Consider the following 24825-nt stretch of genomic DNA (forward strand, 5'->3'; position numbering starts at 1 on the left):
TACGCTGGTACAAGTCAAAGTAGTGGGTTTTCCAACTTTATTAAAAAGGGGCAAACTTTACAAGCAGTAAATATAAAATATACATAACAAAGTTTTGACGGGTGGTACTGCTCGGTGTATTCCTTAATCAGTCTTCTCACAGTTCAAAAGGTACACTATAGAATATCCTACGGCCTTGGTGGACGCATGCCAGGTGGAGGGGGTCCTGGGAATAAAGGAAAGAGTTAAATATTGAAGAGGAAAGGGGAAGCAAGGCTAAACTAGACAGATGTTTTCACCATGCTCAAAGTGGCCTTGGGACCCCTCTTTTGGCACCGAGGCGTTTATTGACAGCATAGCTAGGGAGACATTGAAACGTACCACCCTTCAAACATTTTATTTATATTAAATACCTAGAAGCTCTAAGATAACCTCCACTCACCTCTCATTCCTGGGGGTGGTGGTCTCATGCCTGGTGGGGGCATTCCCATGGGAGCACCTCGGCCGGGTGGCATTCCCATTGGCGGGCCCATGGGTGGTCTCATGCCAGGAGGAGGTCCCATCATTCCTTAAGCCAGAGAAAGAACGAGTGTTTAAATCCAGCTGGATATTCAAGGCACTAACTGGGTATCAGAAGAACCCTCCATAATACCAGATCTTCATCAGACTCTGATAAATATCTCTTTATCACCAATTTTGCCACACAACATGAGCTCCTTGCTGCCCCATATAGAGTAATTCCTACCTGGAGGAGGTGCTCCCCTGCTCATGGGTGGGGGAGGACCCCCACGCCCTGGTGTGTATTGAGTTGGGGCTCCTGCGATGCTAGCGGTGGCTGCGGCGGCAGCAGCTGCAACCGTTCCACGACCCTGAGGTGTCATCACCTGTAAACAAAATAAACAGGTTCACAGAGAAACAGCACAACATCTGCTTTTCATTAGCAGCTAAAAAATAAGCAAGATTTCAATTATTAACCCTTCAGAAAATTACGCCAGTCTCCTCTTAACATTAAATAATGTTACAAACCTGTAATACAATTGAATGGATACCATATGAATTCTGTGCAAGAAGCTGCACTTTTCAGACCTCTTCTTCCATCATATAAGACAGAATTCCTAGGAGGACCTCGTACCAAAAAAGCCTCGCTAGGCTCAAACTCCCTGGTAACAGAAACTAAGATCACAGTTCTTCTACTCCACCAATTTCTTGCATCGCATTGGTACCAAGAATTAAAAGCCACCCCAGAATGTACCACACAACTTTTTTTAATGGGTCGCAGCATCTCACCTGTTGGGATGGTCCTCCCACTCCTCTGACAGGGCCAGCTAACCCTGCTGGAGCCTGGGGCATGGGCGCACCAGCTGGAACTCCCCTCCCTGCTGCTCTCCCGACACCAGGCCCTCCAGCAGCTCCAGCCAGCGGTACCCGGGCGATTCCAGTCTGAAAACAGACCCCCCCCAAAAGAAGAGATTTATCACAACAAAAGTTCTCAGATCCCAGGGATGCCCACAGCCCTCCTTTGTCCAATTAATGTCCAAGCCCACAAAGGGATTAGAACTTCTTGTGAAATTTGTTGGACCAAGTCACAGCAGCACCTGGAAGTCTATGACAATACTGCAGTAGCATTCTCCTGCAAGGACGCCAATTTATCAAACGTCCCTTCCCTTTCTCCTTAGTTCCGCGCTCATTCTCACATCTTTTGGAGGGGGTCCTTCAACTGTCATGGACACCAGGTTTTCTCCGCGCAGCAGCACAAGACCAAGGACTCGTTTCTCCTCCCGCTCTGGCTGTTTTGAATTTTTAGGTCTAGTGAGAAAACAAAGAAAACATTGCAAAACAGAGTAAAAAAAATTAAAATCAACGCTGCTCTTTGCATCTGCAACAGGATATATGACCGGGCTCCTCCAGAGAGGAGGATCTATGGTAAAAACCACATTTTTGTGTGTCACAAACTAAGTACAGAGAGAGGTCTAAACACAAGATGTGTTGTCTCCACGATGCTCAACCGTTACAGTGACTGTGCTGGCATCGCAGAAGGGTTTTTAGGTTATTAACATCTTCGGGTATTAGGAAAGACGTGACACAAAGCACCCCCGAACCCCGGTACTTTGGGGACGTGACAAACGAGACCAAGCCCGTCACTGGTTCTGCAGAGGCCGGCGGCAGGCGCTGCCCAGCTGCTGCACCGGCTCTCCGCTCCGAGCGGGCAGACGGCCCCGGGGCCTCCCGCCGCAGCAGAGGGGGGAGCGGGGCTGGGGCAGGGGAAAAGGGGGCCGCCCGGTGCTCCCGGTGCTCCCGCCGCCCGGTGCGGGCCGCGCCGCTCACTTGATCTTGCGGAACTCGTCGCAGTCGCAGAGGATGAGGTTCATGTGCTTGTCGAAGGCCTTGAAGGTGCCGATGAAGACCCGGCCGTCCTGCAGGATGCACCGCATGCGGTAGTCGATGTGCTGCAGCATCTTGCTGCTCTTCCCCACCGTCTGCAAGAGACCGCCGTTACACCGAGCTCCACCGGGCTGAAGCGGCGCTCGCTGCACCGCGACCGCGCGGGCCCCTTCGCCGCACGGGCCCACCGGAGCGCCCGGCTCACCATGGTTGCAGCTCTCCGCACTCCCTCCCGCCGCCGCCGTCACCACCACTCGCTCCCGAAACGCCGCCCGCTCCGCCGGAAGTTCCTACGCGCGGCGGCTGCCGCTTCCGCCCGCCTGCACGCGGCTACCCCGCCAGCGCCGCGCACCGCCCCTTCCGGCGCGCGATGGACGCGTTTCCGGGGGCGGGGGCCCGAGCGGTGCTTTGCCGGCCGGGAGGGCGCTGCGCGGCGGGACCGTGGTCCTACTCTCTCTCGGACGGGTGTTGTGCGCGGTCGCGATGCCGCTCCAGTGTTCCCAGCCTAGCCCCGCCCCGTGGTCGGCAGAGCTGCCGGGAGGGCTGCGCTGCATGAGCCGGTAGAGACCCGGCCGCCGGCGGTCACAGCCGGTCCCGGAGGCGGGGTGCTGTTGGCACGGGGAACTGACGTGAACCCTCCCGTGGCGGCCTCGAAGGAGCGGAGGGGCGCAGGGGCAAGGGAGGCTCGGTTAACGTCATTCACTGGGGCTGCCGAGGGGGCTGTCACGCACGACGGGCGACGGGACCGGCGGACGGAGCGCGCGCCGCTGCCCCGGAGGGTTCGCTCCGCTCTGGGGCGGGGCCGGCCGCCCGCGGTCTCCATGGCAGCGCGCTGCGGGCGCGTGACGCGCGTGTCGCGGCCAATCGGCGGCGAGGTGGCTGAGTGACAGCTGGCGGCGCCAGTGGCCAGCAGCGCCTTGGCGGGGCCGCCGGAGCTGCCGGGCGGCCGGAGCGCGGAGCGGCCGCGGCGGGGCCGGGTGAGCGCAGGGCGGCGGGCGGGGGTGGGGAGCGGCGCGGGGTCCGCGGGTAGCCGGGCGGCACGCCGCTGGCCTCGGCTCTGGCGGGCCCGGTCGGCGGTGCTGCCTTCCCGGGCCCGCTGCGGCGCCGCGCCCGCGGCCCTTCCCTCCGGCGGCCCGCCCCGCCGTGAGGCTCTCCGGCCTAGGGTCGCCTGCCGCGGGGTCGCCGGGCCCGCTCCGCGCCCGTCCCCGCCTCCAGAGCTCCCGTTGTGCCGCGGCCGCTGGAGCTGCGGGTCTCGGTGCGCGCAGGGCCCGCCGCATCTCCCGGGCTCCCGGAGGGAGGGGCCGCGGTCGGGCCGAGGAGCCGTCCGAGAAGGGCGCAGTTCGCCGCTCCCCGGGGGCCGAGTGGACCTGAGGGATAAAACGGACAGCGCTTCGTCAGGAAAAAAACCCAAATGTTTAGCGCCTTAAATTGGGTTTTGGCCCAAGCTTCGGGAGTTGCTGGCCGGCTGGCTGCTTTCAGCTCACTTGACTGATTAAAAAGAATTAAAAAAGCGGTTCTCTCTTTTTGCCTTTCGCTATCAGTTTCTGTCTTTGCTAAGAGATGGTCTCTGCCTGGCTGTGTTGGAATGCGCAAGATAAAGCATCCAGTGCTGTAGGCTTAGTGTTTTACAGCCAAAGTGCAGCCGTGGAAGGCCCTGGGAGGAACGCAGGTTTCCAGAGACAGAATCTGAGCCACCTGGTTCTGTGGTTCCTCTAGTGAAGGATGTTTCTCTTTGCTTCTTGTACGAGGTGACGCAGAAAACTGTACGTAGCCCTCGGGTTGGACTCTGCTGTCTGCTACCCTCCTATGCTGCTTGGTCAAGGAAACCGTCTTCTCTGCACTTGTCCAGTTAGTGACTCTGCTAACGTCACTTCCATCTTTTGTTTGGCCTGTTGGTACCGTCTGGGGACTGGCCGAGAACTGACTGGGATGTTTGGTTGCATCTACAGGTTTCAGAAGCTGCAGCTATTCGCTTGTTGACTGGGGGATTCTACCAGGCAGCTTTTCTTTTTCATGGAATGTTCTTTCATCCTCCTCATTTTCATTCTGTGTGCAGCACACTTTGTTCTCGATTTGTAATGAAAAGAAGATTGAGTTTGTGAATAGGGAAATTCTGTTTAAAATACTCTAGTTGTTTTAGCTTGCAGCTTCTCAGAATTCTGTTGAATAGCGTGTTATTAGTGGCTCTGCTGATTTCTCCTTGCCTTGCAGCTACCCCTACACCACTGCTTTGTGTGAAGGAACTCGCTCTGCAGAAGCAGAGTGAATTCATCTTTGATGGATTTCAGCTTGGCTGCTGTCTCCCTGTATAAAACTGTGAGAATTGCTTACATGCTGTTGTGAAGAATGTGCTGTGAGAGACCCGTAAGTGACTGATAATCACGATTATGCAAAACTGCAGTCTGTGCTTCTTCCCCAGAGCTTCTGAACAGTCATTTTACCAGATACATCACTGGCGCTCTGCAAAATATCCATTGTAAAATTTAACGTCTGCCACCCCTCTTGTCTGCAGACGTACAGTGAAATCTTGTCAAAGAACACTTTTGACAGACAACCTCGTGTTAAGAGGCTGACCTGAAGTACCCTTTGTATTTGTAGTCCGGTCTTCATTGTCCTTTTCTGGAAAGCTGCTTCTGCTGAGCCACTGATCTGTGTAGGTCCTTCAAAGGGTTGTTTGGCCCAGACCGTCTGAAGAGTTTCCCAGGTTTTTTTAATTTTTAATTCCTGCTTCTCTGGGTTTGACTTAGCCAATTCATTTTTATATTTGAATCTCTTCCTTGGTAGGCTCATGTAGTATCTGTTCCATGGTGCTGCTGTGCAAAGAAACAGTCCTTAAGCTCTGTTTCTTTCACAGCGTACTTGCTGTGCCTTGAATACTGATTGGACTAGGGAATGTGGTTTCCAGTCACGAGTGGGTGCTCATTTATGGAAGAAGTTTGGGGCAGAAATAGCCTAACATATCATGGTGAGTTACTTTCTGAGTTTGTATGCAGCTGAAAGCTTTTTTTGAGATATGAAGGTGGTGTAAGGCAATGTGGTTACCGTTTTCAGTGGCAAGGACATCAAGGGAGCTGCAGGTAGAGTGCATTGCCTCTAGGAGCTGTGGGCCAACCTCTGCAGTACTTTTTTGATGAAGCAGGAGATTTTGTTCATATTTCTATTTATATGGCACTTAGGGACATGGTTTAGTGGTGGAGTTGGCAGCGTTAGGTTTACAGTTGGACTTGATGATCTTAAGGGTCCTTTCCAACCTAAATGATTCTATGATTTCTGAAGAATTTCCCATAATATCAATGGTTTTGTTTTAATGTGTACTTCTTTTCCCTGGATGATGCATGTTCTTTGCAAAGGAGAAGACAAGTCAGAGATTTGTAAAGGCTTCTACCTATAATAATCTAGGCATCTTTGTTTTGGCATGTAAAGTACTGTATTTCCTTGTACTCTTCAGTAGCAACTTGCAATGTAAGTTGCAGTACGAATAAAAGACGGCGACTGTACTGCAAGAGGCTGAAGTGAGAAGTGGTAATTAGATGCTAATTACTCATGGGTATATTGGTTAAGAGTTGTAGATTCAGTTCTCAATACTCAAGGAAATAATCTTTGAGCCTTGCCTCTTTGCCATGTATTTGCTGTGGCTGGAACACTGAATGGATTTAGATAGTTCCTAGTCGTGAGCTGGTTCACTTGTGGGAGAAGTAATTATCTGTTCAGTTATCGCAAGCCAGTCTGATTATTGGAGATGATGTGTGCTTATGCCGTATGATTAAGATTTCTCAGGCTTTCAGGTTTAAGCCATCATAGGCTTTAGTTGCTGAATGGAGAACAGTGAGGGGGAATCCCATATCATTTGGGAATTGCCTGTCTGTCTGTCTCTAGACTTAATGGATGAAAACCTGTATACCCTGCAGATCTGGGGTGTCGTGCAAATTGGGCACTTTGTCTGGGGAATATGTACAGAGCTGTGCTACTGCTTGTATACTGGGAATTGCCATCGTGTACTTAAAGATTTAGTTGATGAGTTATCCCTGTTTTGAGCTATTGCTGCAAAAGACATTTGAAAGTCTAAATGATTTATTGATTTATTTATCTATTTGTACGTGTAATTCAGGAGAAGGAAGTGAGGAAGACTGATTCATAGTTTTATTAGGTTCATCTATCTCTTTGCGAGACAGAAGGGTCGGGTAAGCTCCGAATTCTTATGCCTGCTGCTGCACAGTACATTGGTTCAGCAGGCTTTCTTGGTTCCGCCTCGTATCTTTATTACACTGTACTTGGACGTTAGAGAAAATCAGGGGTTTAGGATCAGGAGGGATTCTTCTGACTTGCAGTGTGGCATGCTTGGCAGACTCAGAAATATCAGGTATTGGGCATCGACCTGTGAACAGGCTGAGGATAACTGATAACAAGGTAGGCTTGCTATGGATCCTAACCCCAACAATAAGTGCTGTACAGGGGGCTGCAGTCTTCTAAATATATCTGGGTTCAAAGCATTCCTGCCTTTATGCAGATTCCTAAGTGCTTTGCTCTGCTTATGCAATGAGGCAAGGTGCTATTCTGGTCCTGGGTTCCTTATGCTTTGTTGCCAGAATTCCTAGTTCACTTTGGACAAAAGACCACCAGCTGCTTCAGGATGAGTGGAGAAGAAAGGAGTAGAGTCCAATTTACTGATTGCAGTGGGTATTGAAAATAGTACCAGCAGCTGTGTATGCATTTAGGGTTAGAGGCCTCTTGAGAACATATTTGCTGCAAGTTAACGTGTCTCTCCTAGCAAAGAGTAAATCATATGTTTCTGTCTTGGAGTGAGAGAATAGAACACTGATAATCAAAATTTCTGAAGGAAAGAATATGTTAACACATGCTCATAGGATTTGGAGACTGTTTCCATAGGACAGTATATGCTCAGTGCTTTCTGTTTGTGAATTAGCCTAGCTCTGTGGGCTGCAAAGGCTTCTGAGAAACACTAATTTAATTGAGCTCTGATATAAGCAGGCTTCTTTTGTGTGACCTCACTTGTCCAAGCTGGAGTTTTTTACCTGATGCACTTTCCCTGAAGGACAGGCTTTCCTGTTCGTTGTCAAGATTAGAGTGGTAAATTTTTTATCCAGCGTGAATCTTGGAACGGGAGATGGCTTTGTTGTCTTCCCTCCAGGATTAGGAAGTAAAATATCAGGTGCTGTTTGTGTAACTGTAGTTGGAGTAGTCCAATTTCCTGGGCCAGGCATCTCTGCAGCTGCTTGCTCTTTGCTGATCCGTGGAAGGTTCTCTCTTCTCTGCTTGCCGTGCATCAGGAAAATTCCAAAGGCTGCTGGTTTCCCTTCAAGTCTTAGCCTGTCTTAGCATCTCTTTCCCAGTTGATCAAGGAAGTCGGGAAGGTATGTTAATCATGAAACAATGTCCCTGCTCAGCACTGTCTCATCTCTGTTCTGGGAAAGGGGGATTGGGTTGCCCCAGTAGGAGAAACAGGAGCTTCCATAGGAGCTTGGAAAGTGTTCTTCAGATGCTTACCATCTCGTTCAGGGCATGCTGGAAATTGAGTCTCCGGAGGAGTCCTTAAGGACAGGACTACTTCTGCGTCCGGTCGGACCTCATTTTTAGCAGCTTGAAGCCTTTTTTGCCCTGAGAACTACTGATGGGGAGGGTTGTCTCTCCCTATGGCTCTGTGGGAGAGAGCAGGGCTACTCCCTCCACTCAGGAGGGGATTAAAAAGGAACTGAACAAGTACATTTCTTTACAGCCTCTTACTACCAGATGAAGCACAAAGCAGCATGTCTGACAACTGTCTGGGACCAAACCCTGAACACAAGCTTATGCTCTAAGGCAGATAAAGAAGTGAAAGGTAGACCTCCAGAGCAAATGCTGAGTTAACTTTTCTTCTGTGATGGATATTGATGTTTTGGATTTATGATGTTATAGGAAGGTAATGGGATAAGGCTAGCTGCTGCTACTCTGCCTAGGAGCCTGTTTGGGTATCCTGAGTGGATCTGAGAAATATGAATGGGGCATCAGCAAACACCAGCCCATGGGAGGGAGGCTACCCAGACAGTGTGTTCCCCCTCCCGCATGCAGACAGGAGCCAAGCCTAGGGAGCTATTGCTCTACCCGTCCTGTAAATGGACCTGGCAGTACGGACAGCGGGTGGCAGATAAGGCTTTGCTGATCAGAGTGACTCTCCTTCTTGTGTGAGTACCCCAACCAGCTCTCGGAAGTATTCCTTAGGTGATAAGGTTGAGCATACCATTTCACAATGTGCTGGTTTAGTATGAGGCCTCGATCTCTGGTACATTGGATGTTTTGTCTTTGTCAGGCCTCGCAAACCATAAGGCTGGTCTTAGGAAGTGTTTTGAAGTTTGGTGTTAGATGCAATGTAACAACTGAAATAGTTTTCAGAGAGCTGCTCACTATCCTTTCTCTTAACAGGTGTGGGGGTGTATGCTGTTGTAAAGGCACCTGGAGGAGTCTGGAGCAATGCCACCACCTTCGGACATTGTGAAAGTAGCTGTTGAGTGGCCAGGTGCCAATGCCCAGCTGCTGGAAATAGATCAGGTGAGACCTGGTAACTGAATGGGGGAGGAAATGCACAATACCCTTGATATTGGAATGTGGGAAGCATAGAAATGGGCAGTATTCCTTTCTGGTTGAGAGGAACGTGGCTACTAAGGACTTTATCTTTCTGTTCTAGAAAAGGCCTCTTGCATCCATCATCAAGGAGGTCTGTGATGGGTGAGTAGTTCTCCAGGAACCCTTGTGGAGAAAGTCTGTTCCCCTGACAAATCTTGCTGGGGTACTGTGGAAAGTCTTTGCTGCTTGTCAGTGTGCTGCTAGCACGATCCATGCTGCCTGCTGCCAGTTTTGGCTGTGGAATGGGCCAGGGTTTAAATTGGGGAGAAACCCCCTGGAAAACAGGGGCTTTGCATCTTTATTCCAGTTCTGAGTCCCTGGGGACAGCGTCTCTGAGGATCAGCCCATCTTGCTGTTCCTAAAGTGCAGGCCTCTTCAGACATTCCACAGAGCTTGACTTGGAGTAGGCTGAAGTCCCATCCCCCCCTCAAGAGGAAGGTGTTTTCTCTCCTCTTTGGAGACCTAATTTGCCACACTAAAGCTTTACTCGAAAGTTCTTTTCCACACTCCTGGGATCAAGCTGCTGTTCTAATTGAGAGCCAGAAGAGGGGGGAAGAAGAAGCTTATGTATCCTTCTTCTTCCTCTGCCAGGTGGTCATTGCCAAACCCCGAATACTACACCTTGCGGTATGCTGATGGTCCTCAGCTGTACATCACAGAGCAGGTCAGTGTGAGAGTTAGCAATTTGCTGATGTCCTGGGCAAGAGTGCAGAAAGCCTTGGACTAGAGTCATGGGACAATACTGTCACTAATCCTTGAGGGCAGCATCTCTGCCATCAAAAATACTCACTGCTGAATGGTGTCATTCAACTGAGGAGCCTTGCACTTCTTTGCATGCGCATAGGTGCAAGGACCCAGTGACTCAATTCAATACCCTCAGCAGGGTTGTGTGGCATAGGAACCCCTTTTCTTATGCATACAAATATGCACTGTCAATCCAGTTGCATTCTTTTCCTCCCACTTTTCTGCAGTTTAAAGTTTATGTTTTCTTTCAGACTCGTTGTGACATCAAGAATGGAACTATCCTACAGCTGGCAGTCTCCCCGGTAAATACCTCCTCACATCCTTTTTTCTCAGTAGCTATCCTTGTATGACAGGTGGTTTCTTGCCTCTCAGCTTTTCTTTCTCCTTCTCCCTAAATTGTTAGGGGGCTTACCTTTGTTGTGGGCCATTCTGCACAATGAGGCGCACACTCTTGTCTTCCTTCCTGGTTGTGGTGTGTATCTTTCCTTTGGATGCTCTGCCATTTTATAAGAAATTAAAATAAGAGACAAATTTGATGCAGAGGGGGTTGTTCCTAGTGAATTCTTGCTATTGTGACCTCAACAGTTGTCTTTTGCAGACTTGCTGCAGCTTCCTTTTTACTGAAATCCTTAAACCTTTTTTGTGCAAGTGTCACGGCATATAGCTGAGAGCGAGTAGAACAGGAAATTATTTGGGCAAGAGGTGGTTGAGAGGATATCATAATCTATGTCTCAGAAATCTTACTGAATGTTGTGTGGATACACAAAATGAGCTTGTGCTTCTCTTTGAATGTACGAGAGGGTTTTTTTAATATCATATATCTTACGGTCTCACTCCGTATTTCTATATGCACCTCCACGCACCTCACCAAGAAGAAAAACAAGCGTTTACTCTAACATGTAAAATAGCATTTTACTCACCTCCTGCTTGGCTGTAACTGAGTGCAGCCTTTTTTTAGTCTATCTTAGACTTGCTGACTGCTGCTACTTATCCTGTCATTGTTGGCAGCTCTCTGCCCTTGCTGTGTTCTTTCTGCCCATCCGTGGATTTCTGACAGAACGCTGATGCCGGCAGGACTCAGTCTGCAGGTGACGAGTCTGTAAGTGGCATCATCCCTCTTTGTTCCCAGTCTAGGGCGGCTCGCCAGTTGATGGAGAGGATCCAGTCGCACAGTATGGAAGCCCGACTGGATGCCATGAAGGAACTGGCTAAACTTTCAGCAGATGTGACCTTTGCCACAGAGTTCATCAACATGGAAGGGATTACAGTGCTGACACGGCTTGTGGAGAGCGGGACCAAGCTTCTGTCACAGTAAGTTTCGTGTATTCCAGGACTCTGGAACAGGCCCTCAACTAAGGGGCTAATTTTGCTTGCTGAAGTGGAATTAAGCAACTAACCTCATAGCAAATACTGATCTATTAATTGAGACAAAGTCTAGTCATTTGCTAAACCTCCTGAGGCAAAAGAGGAGACATTTATGATGTGTGAAACTTGCATTGAAAGGTCCCTTTGATAATTTAAACTACTTTTATTACCTTTCTTGTGGTCATAATCTCCTCGAGCACTCTAAGAGAAAAGGTATCCCATGAAAAACCCACATGCAGTTGCACACGAGAACATTCCTGTAGAACTGGTAGTATGTATGTGCCGGTCAGCAGCAAGCACATTGCTGGCTCTTGTGTACACGGTCAGTACTTTTTGACCCACGTGATAAGAAGAGTTGCTATGAAGGGCAAAGGTCTGTTTATCTTAGGGAATGGAAAGGGCTAAAGAATGTATAACAGAGAAAGCATTGGTCTTCAGGCTGCAAGTCTTCAACTCTCGGGCTTCCTGAGCAGAAATTGTATCTCTTTGTTTTAAGAACCTTTGGGTGTTTTTTTTCCATAGATTTTCCTTCTTCACTTTTGAATTGATTTATCCTTTTGCCATCTACAGCACTGCGTGGAAATGAAGTTCCACAGTTACTTGTTCTATAAGAAAAAAATACTTTATTTTAAACCTAATATTTTTAGTCACCTAATATTCATTTGGTTACCTCTATGTATTTTTATTATGAGAAACTGTAAATTACTCTGTCTTCTCTGTACCATTCATAACCATATAGATCTCTCTCATATCAACCCTTAATCATGCCTTTTCTAAGCTGCAGTCTTGGTCCATTAGCACTGTAACTATGGCAGCCATTCCAGAGCGCTAATCATTCTTTCCGTGCTTCCCCTAGCTCTTAGCTCTTTCCAGTACTTCTGTGCTGTTGTGGGGAAATTTGTCTGTTACTTTTCATCAGTTTTAAACTTGAACATTTAATTTCCACCCTTTTGTTTCTTGTCTTTCAGTTAGTTATTAATGCAAGAAAGGGCTTTTGTTTTTACCCTTTAGCAGTTGAGTGGGGTTTTTTAAGACACTTTAGTGAAGCACGTCATAAAAATCTTCTTCAAAGTCCAGGACTTGTACTTAGCTGTTTTCATTCTGACTTACTGATGTGTTCAGAGACCTTCAGTATTGTGGCGGGTTAGCCTCGGCTGGCTGCCAGCCGTGCACCAAGCCACTCTCTCACTCCCCCTCCTCAACACGACAGGGGAAGAAAATGAGATGAAAAAGCTCATTCATTTTTCTTTGTTTTTCTCTGATGTTAAAACATGTTTGGTTTTTTGTGTGGGGGGAGGGGTTATAATTTCCAAGATTTTTGCATGTTTTGTGATATAAATTTACTTTGGAGCTCAAATCTGACAACAGTTGAAAAACTTAGCGTTTGCAGATGGTTTAAATTTTCAGTTGACAATTAAAAAGCTTTCCCCTTTTCAAGTTGGTCTTTTTTTAACGGACGGTCATTGCACTGAATATTCTGGACTTTGCTGGTTTTTGGTTGGGTTTATTTTTTTCCCCTCACCTGAAAGTGTTAAATTTAAGTAGTGGTAGTTTGCACTGCTCAGGAAGAAATACTGCAGTGCTGCTTCTCCTTTGACTAGCCAGATACTGATCCAGGTGGTTGTGAGTCTCTGGTGGCAGGACTAGGGACTTATTGTTGCTAGTTTTAATTTGTGCTTGTAATCAGGAAAAATAAAATATGATTCCACAAAACAATAAAATTATCTTCATAAATGCAAATATTTTATTGCTCCCCCAGCTGCCAAACTGTAACCTGTTTTATTAGGAGAAGGTGGTGACATTGTTCTCTTATTCAGCTTGGACAGGCTTTTTCCTCGCTACCAGATCTCTTGTAACTGCGTTCTTCATTTTCTCAGTTACAGTGAGATGTTGGCTTTCACCCTGACTGCCTTCTTGGAGCTCATGGACCATGGTATTGTCTCTTGGGACATGGTCTCAATAACCTTCATCAAACAGGTAAGTTTGGGTGAAGGGAGTGAGTGGATGCTATTTCTTTTCATGCTTTAATGCAGCTTCCAGGAAGAGCAAGATGACTCTGCGAAGCATTGAGGGCACAGTGCACCCAGCTTTGGGCCCTGTCTCTCTTAGCCTGTCTCACTTGCTACAAGGTTTCCTGGATGGGCATCTGCTGACCTGCTGGTTCATCTGTTTTTAGATCGCAGGGTATGTGAGTCAGCCTATGGTAGATGTCTCCATCCTCCAGCGATCCCTAGCCATTCTAGAAAGCATGGTGCTAAACAGTCAGACTCTGTATCAGAAGATAGCGGAAGAGATCACCGTGGGGCAGCTCATTTCTCATCTGCAAGTGTGAGTGTCCACCCAACAGTGGTGTGATTTAAGTCAATTTTATGAATATCTTTTACTTTGAATATACATACTTTCACGTTTAAAACACTTAAAGATGCTATTATTCAAGTATTACTGATATTACATCTTACTTGAACTTTAGGATTTCTAACAGATTTTAAAAACACTAAGATCCTGGAAAAAAATGTTCTCTGTTCTGGAAGCACTTAAGCACATGAGTGTATGTCTTGAAAAAGATATTTTGCTTTAACAATGGCACAAGCATGTTCAGTGTTAGGACCAAACGTGTTTTACTAAAACAACTTCCCAAAGCTTCTGCATCCAGTCATCTGTCACCTTCACCCCTCTTTAAATTGTATCCACTAGAATCTAAGAGCTCATCATGTTCTGGTTTTTGTCCTGCGTATTAAGGAAGAAAACAATGGCTTTTCTTGCCTTTTTTTTTTCTCCCCACTTTCCCTTCCTCTCTTTGCAAATGAACTGACAAATTAATATCTGTTTTTTTAAGGCTGTCTGTCTCAGTCAGTTCTACTCTTTCTTAAAAAAAGAAGCACTTGTTAGAGCTTTAAGTAGTTTGTTGTTAGGGGTTTTTTTTGTTTTTTTCTCAAGCCTTTTAATTCCAAAAATGTGGAAAAGCACCATTTGTGAATATGATTTTTATATATAAAAATATTTTTTTAAAAAAGTATACACACACACAAATTAATTTAGGTGAGGCACTGGACTTCTGTTAATCAGAAGTGCTTGAACTTCCACAGAAGTCTCCCAAGAGTGTATCAGGTCTGGCTGAGATGGAGTTAACGTTCCCTAGAGCAGCCCTCCCAGTGCTGAGCTGTGTCTCGGTACCCAGCAAGGTGCTGATAACACACCGTGGTTTGGGTACTGTGCAGCAGTGCTGGCACAGCATCAGGGCTGTCTCCCCAACATTCTCCCCTCACTGGTAGGCTGGGGGTGGGCAAGATCTTGGGAGGGAACACAGCCAGGACAGCTGACCCAAACCCAAAGGGCTATTTCATACCATATGACGTCATGCTCAGCTGTAAAATCTAAGAGAAAGGAGGAGGAGGGGAGGTGTTGGTTATTATAACTTTTGTCTTCCGGAGCAACTGTCATGTGTACTGAAGCCTGGCTTCCTGGGAAGTGGCTGAGTATCACCTGCTGATGGGAAGTAGTGAATAAATCTTTTGTTTTCCTTTGCTTCAGCATGCAGCCTTTGCTTGTGCTTTATTAAACTGCCTTTATCTTCACCCATGAGTTTTTTTCCATCTTATTTTCTCCCCTGCCTTGTCCTGCTGAGGAGGGGAGTTACAAAGCAGCTTGGTGGGCACTTGGCATCCAGCCAGGTCAACCCACCACAAAGAGTAACAGTATAGCAAGAAACAAAACTGGATTTGATAGAGCATCATGATAGGGGTGAAAAGAGTGTGATCAACATTTGGAAGCTTATTCAAAACATCACAAGTGAAACCACAGGTTGTGTGTGATCAAGGAAGAGACTAAGCACCCTTTACCTTCACCTGAAGAAGCTCTTCAGTGAAAATAAGAAAAAGATGTGTGGGTTGGGCCAAACTATTGAGGTTGGAAGGCAATGCCATGAGGAGAGGCATGCTTCCCCCTTAGTTCCATTTGTGTTTGGTGGCTTCTGTTGAGATAGAGGAGAAAAATTACTTGCTCCATGTAAGTTTCTAGCTGTATCCATGTAACAGACTGCAGTGTAACTGGGCTTTACAGAGATACAGTATTGGAAACAAACTGTGGTGGTGTTGAACGCGGAGCTCTGCTGGGCTGCAATCTGCACTATCTTCTGAATAATGGAGCTATCAGTCAGCAATTTCTGTCAGCTTTTTGCAGGCTTTATGAAGAGTTGGATGGCATGAAAGTTAGATTGCCTGAAACCTGCTTTTTCGTTGAAATGCAAGATAGCTATAGTAAATGTTCTTACAGTGCAGACAAAACAGCAAGCTGTAATGTTCTATACTTTCTGTTCTCTTATGATCTTCCCACTTTTGTTTCTGCAGCTCAAACCAAGAGATTCAGACATATGCCATTGCCCTGATCAATGCCCTCTTCCTGAAGGCACCTGAGGACAAGAGACAGGTTTGTTCTTGCTTTTTGACTTTAAACCTGAGTAATGGTTACTGGCTGGCTGATCACTTTATGCCTCAGAAATCGTATTGTCTGGGCAAGGCAGACCTCGGACCTTGCCAAGAACTTATGTAGCTGTTTCAGTGTGGCGACATAGGAGAAAAAGTACCATCCTATTAATGATGTGTTCTGGAGCCGCACATCTATGTTTAGGAGATGCTCAGAAAGGAATCTGAACGATCTTGAGAGACAGAAAGTAATCCTCTGTACAGCACGGAAAAGTTTTTTGAAGAAAGTTAATTCCATATGGGAGAGGTAGGCTGGGTAGAGTCCTTGGGGTTGTATGTACTTACTAAACAAACACTCCACCTCCCCCCCAAAAAGGGGACCTTTCTTAAGTCATAGGGGGATATTCCTGCTGGAAAATGTGAGAAAGAAACACCTGTCCTGCTCTGAGGAATCCCCCAAGATCTCAGTGACATGCAAGATGTGCATATGTCTGTATTGTGTAGCTTTGCTGTGTTAAGCCTTTCTTCTCTAGTGCCCCGTTTGTGCCTTATTTCTGGACTCCAAGCTAAATCCTGTCTGCTTCTCTTTGTGCCTTTTTTTTTTTTTTTTTTTTGCTTTCTGCCAGCAGGACAAGCTGCTTAACCCACTAGACCTGCCCATCACTGTAAGTAACTCAAGCCTGGGGGCTGGTCATGCGGAACTGTAGGCATGTTAGCTTTTCTCCAGTTATGCCTCCTTGTATCTCAGAGATGATGTGTACAGGCTTCAGACAGTGGATGAGCGTAGGGAGAAGGGCGGGAGGCCTCCTGGGGGTGTACTCGGATTGTGAAGGGGAGAAGAATCAGTAGCAGGAGAAATCTTGAATGACTTATTGTGCTCACAAGATAATAAAGATGATAGTAAAAGGAAACTGATACTACAAGACTGACCAGGTGAACCAATTTTAAAACTGGAACCAGTTCTTTAGCAGTCTGGGTCTCCTTAAACTTACTGCAGCCTGAGTTTATACCCCAAATCCCACTTGCGTTAATGACAGTTTCATATCCAACTGCTCCTTCTAAAGGTAGAGCTGTTTGTCTGAAGAGCAGTCACAAAACATAGTGCTGACTGGGGGCTACAGCATACATTCTGCCTAATCTGTGACTTCTCCCTTATGGGAATTGTACTATAAGAATGTTTTTTGCCCCATGCTATCTCCAGGGGGATCACGACTCTTGTTAATAGGGTGATTTGGAACCTTCTGTATCTTGAGATTCTGGTACATTTTTTTTAGACTTTCTGCATGGCACAGAGAATGCTCCACTTTTGCCAAGGATGCAGTGCCTTCAGTGGGAAACTATGGTCTCAGTAAATGTTACATCATTTCTAAAATTAATGGATATGCTTAACACATGAATATAAGGAGGAACATACTCCTCTGTTAGTAATTATTTGGCCAAGATACTAAACTTCATAGCAAACAAAATTCCAAGGGAACTTTCACTTATTTTCTTTTTTTTCCCCCTTTTTTTTTTGTCTTTTTCCCTTGACCACACAATCCACATGACTACAAAGGGCCACGAAGATGATTAAGGGACTGAAATATCTTTCATATGAGTAGAGACAGAGAGATTTGGGATTGCCTAACCTTGAGAAAAGAAGGCTCTGGGGGGTCTTATCAATATGTATAAATATCTGATGGAAGGGAATAAAGAAGAGGGAGCCCAACTCTTCCCAATAGTGCCTGCTGACAGGACAAGAGGCAATGGGCCCAGCTTAAAACCCAGGAAATTCCACCTGAACACACAAAACTACAAAAAAATGAATATGAGGGTGGTCGAACATTGGAACAGTTTATCCAGAGAGATTGTGGAGCCTCTGTCAGTGGAGATATTAAAAACCTGCGCAGCCTGTTCTGTCTGATGTTGCTTGAACCAGGGGTGTTGGACTAGATGATCTCAAGACATCTCTTCCAACGTAAATGATTCTGTGATTCTGTGACCCCATCAAGCAGCAAAGTGGGCATTATTGGAATCTCAGCAGAACATAGATGTCTTCACAGTGGTTAGGCTATGTGCGTGCTCGTGCTTCTTACTATGCTATTTAGAATTGTTTAATTGTCTTTGTCCTTCCCACTGTTTATCTGCTTCAGTCACCTGTTACTTCATCCTGTGTACAAACTAATTCCTTCAGAATAAGGATTCTTTGTGTTGCATGCCCGAACAAATCCTAACAGCAGACCTTGTTCTGTTATCAGTACTACATCTCACAAATCATAGTGAAAAATAATGACTCAGAGGGCAGTGTGTTGTCTCTGAAACCACTTCTTACTTCATCTAGATGCTTCCTAGATATCTTCCACTCAAACACTGACTTGTTTTGGTTGTAACATGAGCACTGCTGAACTTGCAGCCATTATGGCTTGGCTGTCAGCCAGCATATCACTGTCTTGTTTTAGGAGGTTTCTGTCTGTAACAAAAGTGATAATAGGAACTTGGAATGAGGTTAATACACACGTTTTACCAGACTCCTTATAAAGTCTGTCAAGAGCAGAGTTGATGTGAGCAGTTGGAACAGTCTTGGATTGCTCAGAATGTCCTGACTGAGTACTAAGACTGCACATCTGCTTCCAATTCTCAATCTGCACTGCACAGGAAGGTGAAGAGATCTCAGACTAGCAGTTCTTTTGGACTTTTTCCAGATAATGTATTGCCCAACAGATTTTTCTTACCCAAAGATTTTGCTTATAATGGCAAATGTCTGATAATACTCCATCTCAACATTAGCGCTTGTGCTGCTCTCCTAGCAGGCGTAATGAGATTGCTGGTATTTTAAAAAGTGCATCTTCACAGTTTACAGGGAAAGCACAGGTTAGATTTTTGCAGGTGTATGTGTAATTGTTCCAGAACTGAAGGCTTGCAGCAGATACTTGCATTTGCTGTGACTGTTTGTCATCATGACTTGATGGTTGGGAAACCCTCCTCATCTGGGGAAGGAAGCCATGCAGTAAAGAGGGAAACTGGAAGCTTTCCTTTAAGCATGAAAATTATTTACCCTTTATTTTTGTAAACTGAAATGCTTCTGCAAATTGTCGTTAAACTGACTTCTAAACATCTCTTTAGGAACTGAGACATAGGAAATATAAATTTCAGAGGGAGAATTTTTTGAGAGGGAGGAGACCTGAAAATGACATCCTCTAGCCCTTGTATTGTGGGTGTATACCTAGGTATAGAAAGTTGTGAAATGCTAATTGAAGGAACCTCTTGTAGATGACAGAGTTTTCTGAGCAACCCACAGTATGCTCCTTGCTGCCATATCTCCTGATACTGAAATATCATTAGATGTCCAATGTTAAGCTAAATTTCCTTCTATTCTTTGACTACGCTAGTGCCTTTATCCATGTTAATGATGTTTTGTAGGGGAGTGATCCATGAGTTGTGCCATGGTAAAGATGACCCTTGCATCCCAACTTGATGCTTGCTTTGTGGTGAGATGCCATGCTAAATTGACGGCCTGTAGTAAAAGCACTTTGTTGTGTGCCAGTGCTATCTCCAATTCATACGCTTCCTTCTTTCTCTCCTTTCTGCATGACGTGGGCTTTTTGTTTATGTTTCACTCATGTTATTTCATCTCTAAATTCCACAACAGGAAATGGCTAATGCATTTGCCCAGAAGCACCTGAGGTCTATAATCCTGAATGTAAGTATGTCTGGAATGACAGAGTGCTTCCTAATGTTCTCTCAATGAAGATTTCACTTGTGCAGAGTGTAAATTCTGCTGCTTTCAGGGCACTTCCTGAAAAGTGACTCTTTCAAAGATGAAATTGGAGCCACTTGTTCAAAAGGGAGTTATCAGGATGCTTCTGCCTGCTGTTACAGAGCATTATGATTATACTTCTGATGCAATATAGAGGTTAAACAGATGAATTTTCATATACAGAGATGTACGTGCAGCCTGGCATATGCCTACAGCTAATACCTCAGGTTTTATTTGTATTCTCTTCATTTCTACTCTATCCTTTATTTTGCAGCACGTGATCAGAGGAAACCGCCCAATTAAAACAGAAATGGCACATCAGCTGTACGTGCTGCAGGTCCTGACCTTTAATCTCCTGGAAGAGAGAATGATGACCAAGATGGATCCCAATGATCAGGTTGCTATTAGAGCTGAGTAAGATCTGACAGAATAGGACATACAAGGGGACTTATTCCTGAGCTCCTTAGCTCCATAGAATTTGCAGTAGATGGTGCATAGTTTCAAACCCACCCCTCACATTGTAGTCCTTGAGATTAGGGTATGCTCATGACTTTGAGACGTAAGTGGTCACTGGAAGCCATATATTCCTTTCTTGACCAGTGTGATGCCAGCTGTCAAACTGATTACTCCACCTCTATGGAGGGCACATAATTTTATGCATTTCCTTGCAGTATACAAGGAAGCCAGGTGTGTGTTACTCAGTTCTTAGATGCATTATAGTCTTGAGTGAGAAATGCCTTAGCATTATCTGAATGCCGAGAAAATGCCTTTAACTAAACTTGAGGCAGTTGAAGGAAAATGCAAACAAATATTTTGCATTACCCAATATATTGAAACTTGCCATTGTGAAATAGGTTGCCTCTTCCTCGTAGTGTTAATGACCTTTGGCATCTCTCTGTATTCACTGTGTGAGCTCTGGAGAGAGGTGTGACTGTGCATTATGTAAAAATACTGCCCTAGTGATTAATCACATGTTACCGTTTCCCTGTCTTCTATCCTTCAGGCACAGAGAGACATCATATTTGAATTGAGAAGAATTGCATTTGATGCAGAGTCTGACAGCAACACCATCCCTGGCAGTGGAACAGAAAAACGCAAAGCCATGTACACCAAGGACTACAAGATGCTGGGATTCACTGTATGCATCTAGAGAGAGTGCTGACTGTAAAGCATGTAAAGGCAATCTAAGCAATCTTGATCAGAGTTGTGGGGAAACAAAGAACAGAAATAGCTGTTTGCTTTACCATGCTTCTGTATCTGAGTGTTAGAAATTCAGCTACGCTCAGACTCCCAGGGAAGATCATTATGAACTTGCTGATTGGTTAAATGCCAGAGCTCATTAGGCACATTCTCTGGAGATATTTACTTACCATACGCACCTATTCCATGAAGAACTTGGAATCAGCCTCTGTTCTAGAAAGCACGGATAGCATTGTCAGCAGATGTCCAAGGTTACCTCTTGGATAGATGTGAGGGAGTGCTTGATGGACAGGTGGTTGTAAAATTATTTCAGAAAAGGTTTTCGCACAATTTCTTTGAGCTAATTTGTTTGGATTCTTTCTACACGCTCTTTTCACAGAATCACATCAATCCTGCCATGGATTTTACTCAGACTCCTCCAGGGATGCTGGCATTGGACAGCATGCTCTACTTGGCCAAATTTCATCAGGACACCTATATCAGGGTAAGTGAAGCTGCTGTTTTTTGCAGATAGCAACACCTCAGCAACTCTTCTTAGTGTGTGTGGCATGCTCTTCTTGTAGATTGTTCTGGAGAACAGCAGTCGAGAAGATAAGCATGAGTGTCCCTTCGGGCGCAGTGCCATTGAGCTTACCAGGATGCTTTGTGAGATCCTGCAAGTTGGGGAACTCCGTAAGTACCGCTTATTACCCCAGCTTTCCAAATTGTTGGGCTGATGCTTCTGTAAGTACCTTAGAGGCTGACCAATATTCACAAGCATTTGTATGTCGATCTCACTTCTGTCATGTAAGGACAGGGAGAGCTTGGAGTTACAGCGTCAGTGTCCCAGTGATAATACCAGTATTGAAGTACATTTTGGTGTGCACTCTGGTTCTCCTGAAAAACTGGCACTGAAGCAGAAGGCTTCAACTTCCTGAAGCTTCAGCAGGCTGCTGTATAAAAACAACACTCTATAAACCATCATGAACTTGAGAAAAGTAGTTCTGACAGTCTCAAAACAGCATTCTGAGACAATTAACCACTATAAGAAATCCTGCCAGAGGGAAGTGGGAAACAACTGCAAGCAGTCATTTGAGGGGACTAGTACAAAAAGGTCACACGAGTCAGAGGCTTGCATGGTGAAGCATGGGGCCAGTGCCATTCCCCATATAGACTGTGGGGAGATGAAGCGTTGAACTGTCTTAATCTCTTTGAGTTAGTACTATTGTACACCATCAGGTTTCTGTCACTGTAGTAGATTTTAGTTACTTTTAATAGCTCTTGTGCAATATGCTCACGTGGTTGTGCCTTCTGTTTCTTCCTGAAGCCAATGAAGGCCGGAATGACTACCACCCCATGTTTTTTACCCATGACCGTGCATTTGAGGAGCTATTTGCCATCTGCATCCAGCTGTTGAACAAGACCTGGAAAGAAATGAGGGCGACAGCAGAAGATTTTAATAAGGTCAGAGTGGAGAATAGATATTGTTGTAGAATCTTTTGCAGAACAGCACGTGTTCAGTCAGCCTATACACTTGGTTTAAAGAGTCAGGCGCAGAAGGTATGACAGGGCATTGACATGGGTTGTAAGGGAGGATGGTCCAACTTTTATTTGGTATGACCTGAGGTCATTCTTTGTTCTTGTGGATCTTCAATGTCACTAGTCCATTGAGACTCCTGGCCCTGGCTGTTCTATGTCAGTTCTTTGCTGCCACTGAGTTGTGCCCTGGTTTTCTGCTGCCGTTAAGCAGGAAGAATGTGACTTGGTTTTCTCCCTTCCCAACCCTTTTAGGTTATGCAGGTTGTGAGGGAACAGATCACACGGGCTCTCCCCTCTAAACCAAACTCCTTGGACCAGTTCAAGAGCAAACTGCGCAGCCTGAGCTATTCTGAGATTCTGCGACTCCGCCAGTCTGAGAGAATGAGCCAAGACGACTTCCAGTCACCACCTATTGTGTGAGTACCTAACAAAACCAGTTGCCTTCTGTGCTTGCTGTTATCTCCATTTTATCCCTACTCTTCCATATTTGATTGCCAGGGAGCTGAGAGAAAAAATCCAGCCTGAGATCTTGGAGCTGATAAAGCAACAGCGCCTGAACAGGCTTTGTGAAGGAAGCAGCTTTCGAAAAATTGGAAATCGCAGAAGACAGGGTAAGGTGACAGCATCTCCTGCATTTTTCCATGTGAAGGAACTGTAGGCAAATAAGATCTAATGGATTAATCTGTCAGCAGGCGTGTTGCCAGCAAGGAAAGCTGGTTACCTGGGCTGTCTATGCCAGCCAGTAGTTCAGGATGGAATAGATGTGCATTTCTATGCACACAGCCATCCCCTTGGTGCGTAGTGCTGAAGAATGGGGCAGGAGTAGAGGGATTGGGTGGGGAGATTCTCACGTAGTGGCTGTAAGACCTTCCGTGAATGATCTTGCTCAGCTTACTCGTCGTGTGTTCCAGAAAGATTTTGGTATTGTCGCCTGGCTCTGAATCACAAGGTGCTACACTATGGAGATCTGGAAGATAATGCCCAGGGGGAAGTGACCTTTGAATCTCTACAGGAAAAAAGTAAGTCCCGATTACTGCTCTGAGCACACTGTGCGATGTTCTGTGCTCTGCTGTCTAGAGGGTGTTACAGGCACTGTCCTAGAGATGACAAAGAACTGTGGCTGAAGCCCTGGCTGAGATGAGATCAACTTTTGGTCCTTGCCCAAAACCTTTGAGGATTCCAAGAGGAATTGCTTGGTATTTCTTATAATAGCCAACTGCAGGGATGTGTTACTGGTAATGTGTTTTGGGAAACGGCAGTAATGAGCTACAAAAACAGGAACAATGTTCAGTTCCAAAGACAAAGTTCTGTCTTTTCCTGGTTAGGATTTCTTGCTTGTGAGTTTTACTTTTTCACTGTTAGTTCCAGTTGCAGACATCAAAGCCATTGTCACAGGGAAGGATTGTCCACATATGAAGGAGAAAAGTGCACTGAAACAGAACAAGGTAAGTGCTCCCTTTTTGCCTGTAATTAATATCCAATGTTGCAGAGTTGAAGACTGTGAAAGCAAGCAACAGGAGCGAATGGTCTTCCACAGTGCAGGTGTATTGTTTAGAAACCAATCTCCTGTCTAGGCCTTTTCGTAGCGCTTATTTGTGATTGCTAGGTGCTGTGAGCAGAGCCCGGTTGTGCTATAGGGTATTCTGAGTTGCTCAGAATACTGAGATGGGAAGGCGCACTGAGCTGCTGCAAGGCAGCTTCTCTTGTTGGGTTAGCAGGCAGAAGATGCTGTGATGTTTTGTTCAATGAGTGAAAGATTCTTTTCCATTCAGGAAGTGTTAGAATTGGCCTTCTCGATATTATACGATCCTGATGAGACCTTGAACTTCATTGCACCTAATAAATATGAGGTAAGAAACATAGCGGTTAAGCAGTAGAATATAAAGCAATTAACTTCAGAGATTAAGAAGGATCAGTTGCTTCTCATTAAAAGCTTGAGCAGGATGTCTCCCACCAGGTTCATTCTTAGAAAATGTCACCGATGCTTAGTGTGAATCTCCCCCCCCAAAGTTATCTTTCTCTTTAAAAAAAAAATATCCTCTGCTACTTTCCCTTAGTCTGGACTGCCAGTTTCTTTCCTCCTGTGCAGTCCATTCTTCCCTTTTCCCATTCTGCAAGACACTGGTGCCTAAAATAGCTTTGCTTTTCTGTTGTAATGCTGCAGTAGGAACTCTTGGCCCTCTCTTAGAGCCATGGGGTCATGCTTACATCTAGGCTTCTAACTGCCATTGGAAGTCTCTATGGGCACTGGTTTGGGGTTGGTTTTTTCCCCTATAGGTTACCTCCCTCCCATGTTTCCTATTTTGGAGCCGTATAGGAGTATCTCTAATTGTTGCACGGATGGAAAGATTCACCATACCCCTTCATTTATGCCCGGAGGTGTGAATTAATCTTTTTTCCCCGCAGTACTGTATCTGGATTGATGGGCTTAACGCTCTCTTGGGGAAGGACATGTCCAGCGAGCTGACTAAAAGCGACCTGGACACGTTGCTGAGCATGGAAATGAAGCTGAGGCTCCTGGACTTGGAGAACATCCAGATCCCCGAGGCGCCGCCGCCCATCCCCAAGGAGCCGAGCAGCTACGACTTCGTGTACCACTACGGCTGACGGGGCTGCGCTGTACGGGCCGCTGCAGGCAGCCCCGGGCCGCGACTGCCGCTCGTTCCTCGGCGGGAGCACCCGTCCGAGCGCGCCCTGCCGCGCGGCCGTCCCGCGCCCGCTGCTCGTGCCACTGCCGGGGGCGGGGCGGGGCCGGGCGCCGCCCGCCTTTTGTATGCGTTACAATAATAACCAATAGCCGCCGCCGCCTCTGCCTCTTTCCGCTCTGGGCCCGCCCCGCGCGGCAACGTCACTGGCCCCGCC

The 24825-nt window shown here is 46.2% G+C and overlaps 2 protein-coding genes across 7 annotated transcripts; one reads left to right on the forward strand and one right to left on the reverse strand.

Moving 5' to 3' along the window:
• Positions 1-20: 20 nt before the first annotated feature.
• SNRPB (small nuclear ribonucleoprotein polypeptides B and B1) lies at positions 21-2713 on the reverse strand. The gene is made up of 7 exons (XM_054845439.1): positions 2567-2713; positions 2305-2456; positions 1674-1785; positions 1267-1419; positions 725-863; positions 422-547; positions 21-205 (listed from the first exon to the last, which is right to left on the reverse strand). Exons 1-7 carry the CDS (start codon positions 2567-2569, stop codon positions 168-170), a joined length of 723 nt encoding a protein of 240 aa, XP_054701414.1. The 5' UTR covers positions 2570-2713; the 3' UTR covers positions 21-167.
• Positions 2714-2840: 127 nt separating this feature from the next.
• ELMO2 (engulfment and cell motility 2) lies at positions 2841-24765 on the forward strand. Of its 6 annotated transcripts, XM_054845423.1 has the most exons (24): positions 2841-3338; positions 4573-4725; positions 8096-8197; positions 8779-8904; positions 9041-9081; positions 9571-9643; positions 9975-10025; positions 10853-11034; positions 12966-13065; positions 13265-13416; positions 15435-15513; positions 16139-16174; positions 19138-19188; positions 19520-19642; positions 20249-20383; positions 20825-20929; positions 21009-21117; positions 21752-21888; positions 22216-22379; positions 22462-22574; positions 22875-22982; positions 23326-23408; positions 23736-23813; positions 24370-24765. In XM_054845423.1, exons 4-24 carry the CDS (start codon positions 8827-8829, stop codon positions 24568-24570), a joined length of 2199 nt encoding a protein of 732 aa, XP_054701398.1. In that variant the 5' UTR covers positions 2841-3338; positions 4573-4725; positions 8096-8197; positions 8779-8826; the 3' UTR covers positions 24571-24765. The 6 variants fall into 6 exon arrangements, with proteins under 6 accessions (XP_054701398.1, XP_054701400.1, XP_054701395.1 ...); XM_054845425.1 differs by lacking the exon at positions 8096-8197; XM_054845420.1 differs by lacking the exon at positions 4573-4725.
• Positions 24766-24825: the final 60 nt, after the last annotated feature.

The sequence above is a fragment of the Grus americana genome, chromosome 17 (genome assembly GCF_028858705.1).
Source record: "Grus americana isolate bGruAme1 chromosome 17, bGruAme1.mat, whole genome shotgun sequence".
NCBI classification, from domain to species: Eukaryota; Metazoa; Chordata; class Aves; order Gruiformes; family Gruidae; genus Grus; species Grus americana.

What these genes read in the sequence shown, in the direction of transcription:
- SNRPB (XM_054845439.1), bottom strand. An exon ending in GACGAGTTCCGCAAGATCAA is followed by an intron (nt 1,786 to 2,304) that starts GTGAGCGGCGCG and finishes TTTTCTCACTAG; the next exon opens with ACCTAAAAATTCAAAACAGC. An exon ending in ACCACCCCCAGGAATGAGAG is followed by an intron (nt 206 to 421) that starts GTGAGTGGAGGT and finishes CTTTATTCCCAG; the next exon opens with GACCCCCTCCACCTGGCATG.
- ELMO2 (XM_054845423.1), top strand. Translation starts at nt 8,827, where the DNA reads ATGCCACCACCTTCGGACATTGTGAAAGTAGCTGTTGAGTGGCCAGGT. An exon ending in CACTAGACCTGCCCATCACT is followed by an intron (nt 16,175 to 19,137) that starts GTAAGTAACTCA and finishes ATTCCACAACAG; the next exon opens with GAAATGGCTAATGCATTTGC. An exon ending in CCTGCAAGTTGGGGAACTCC is followed by an intron (nt 21,118 to 21,751) that starts GTAAGTACCGCT and finishes TTCTTCCTGAAG; the next exon opens with CCAATGAAGGCCGGAATGAC.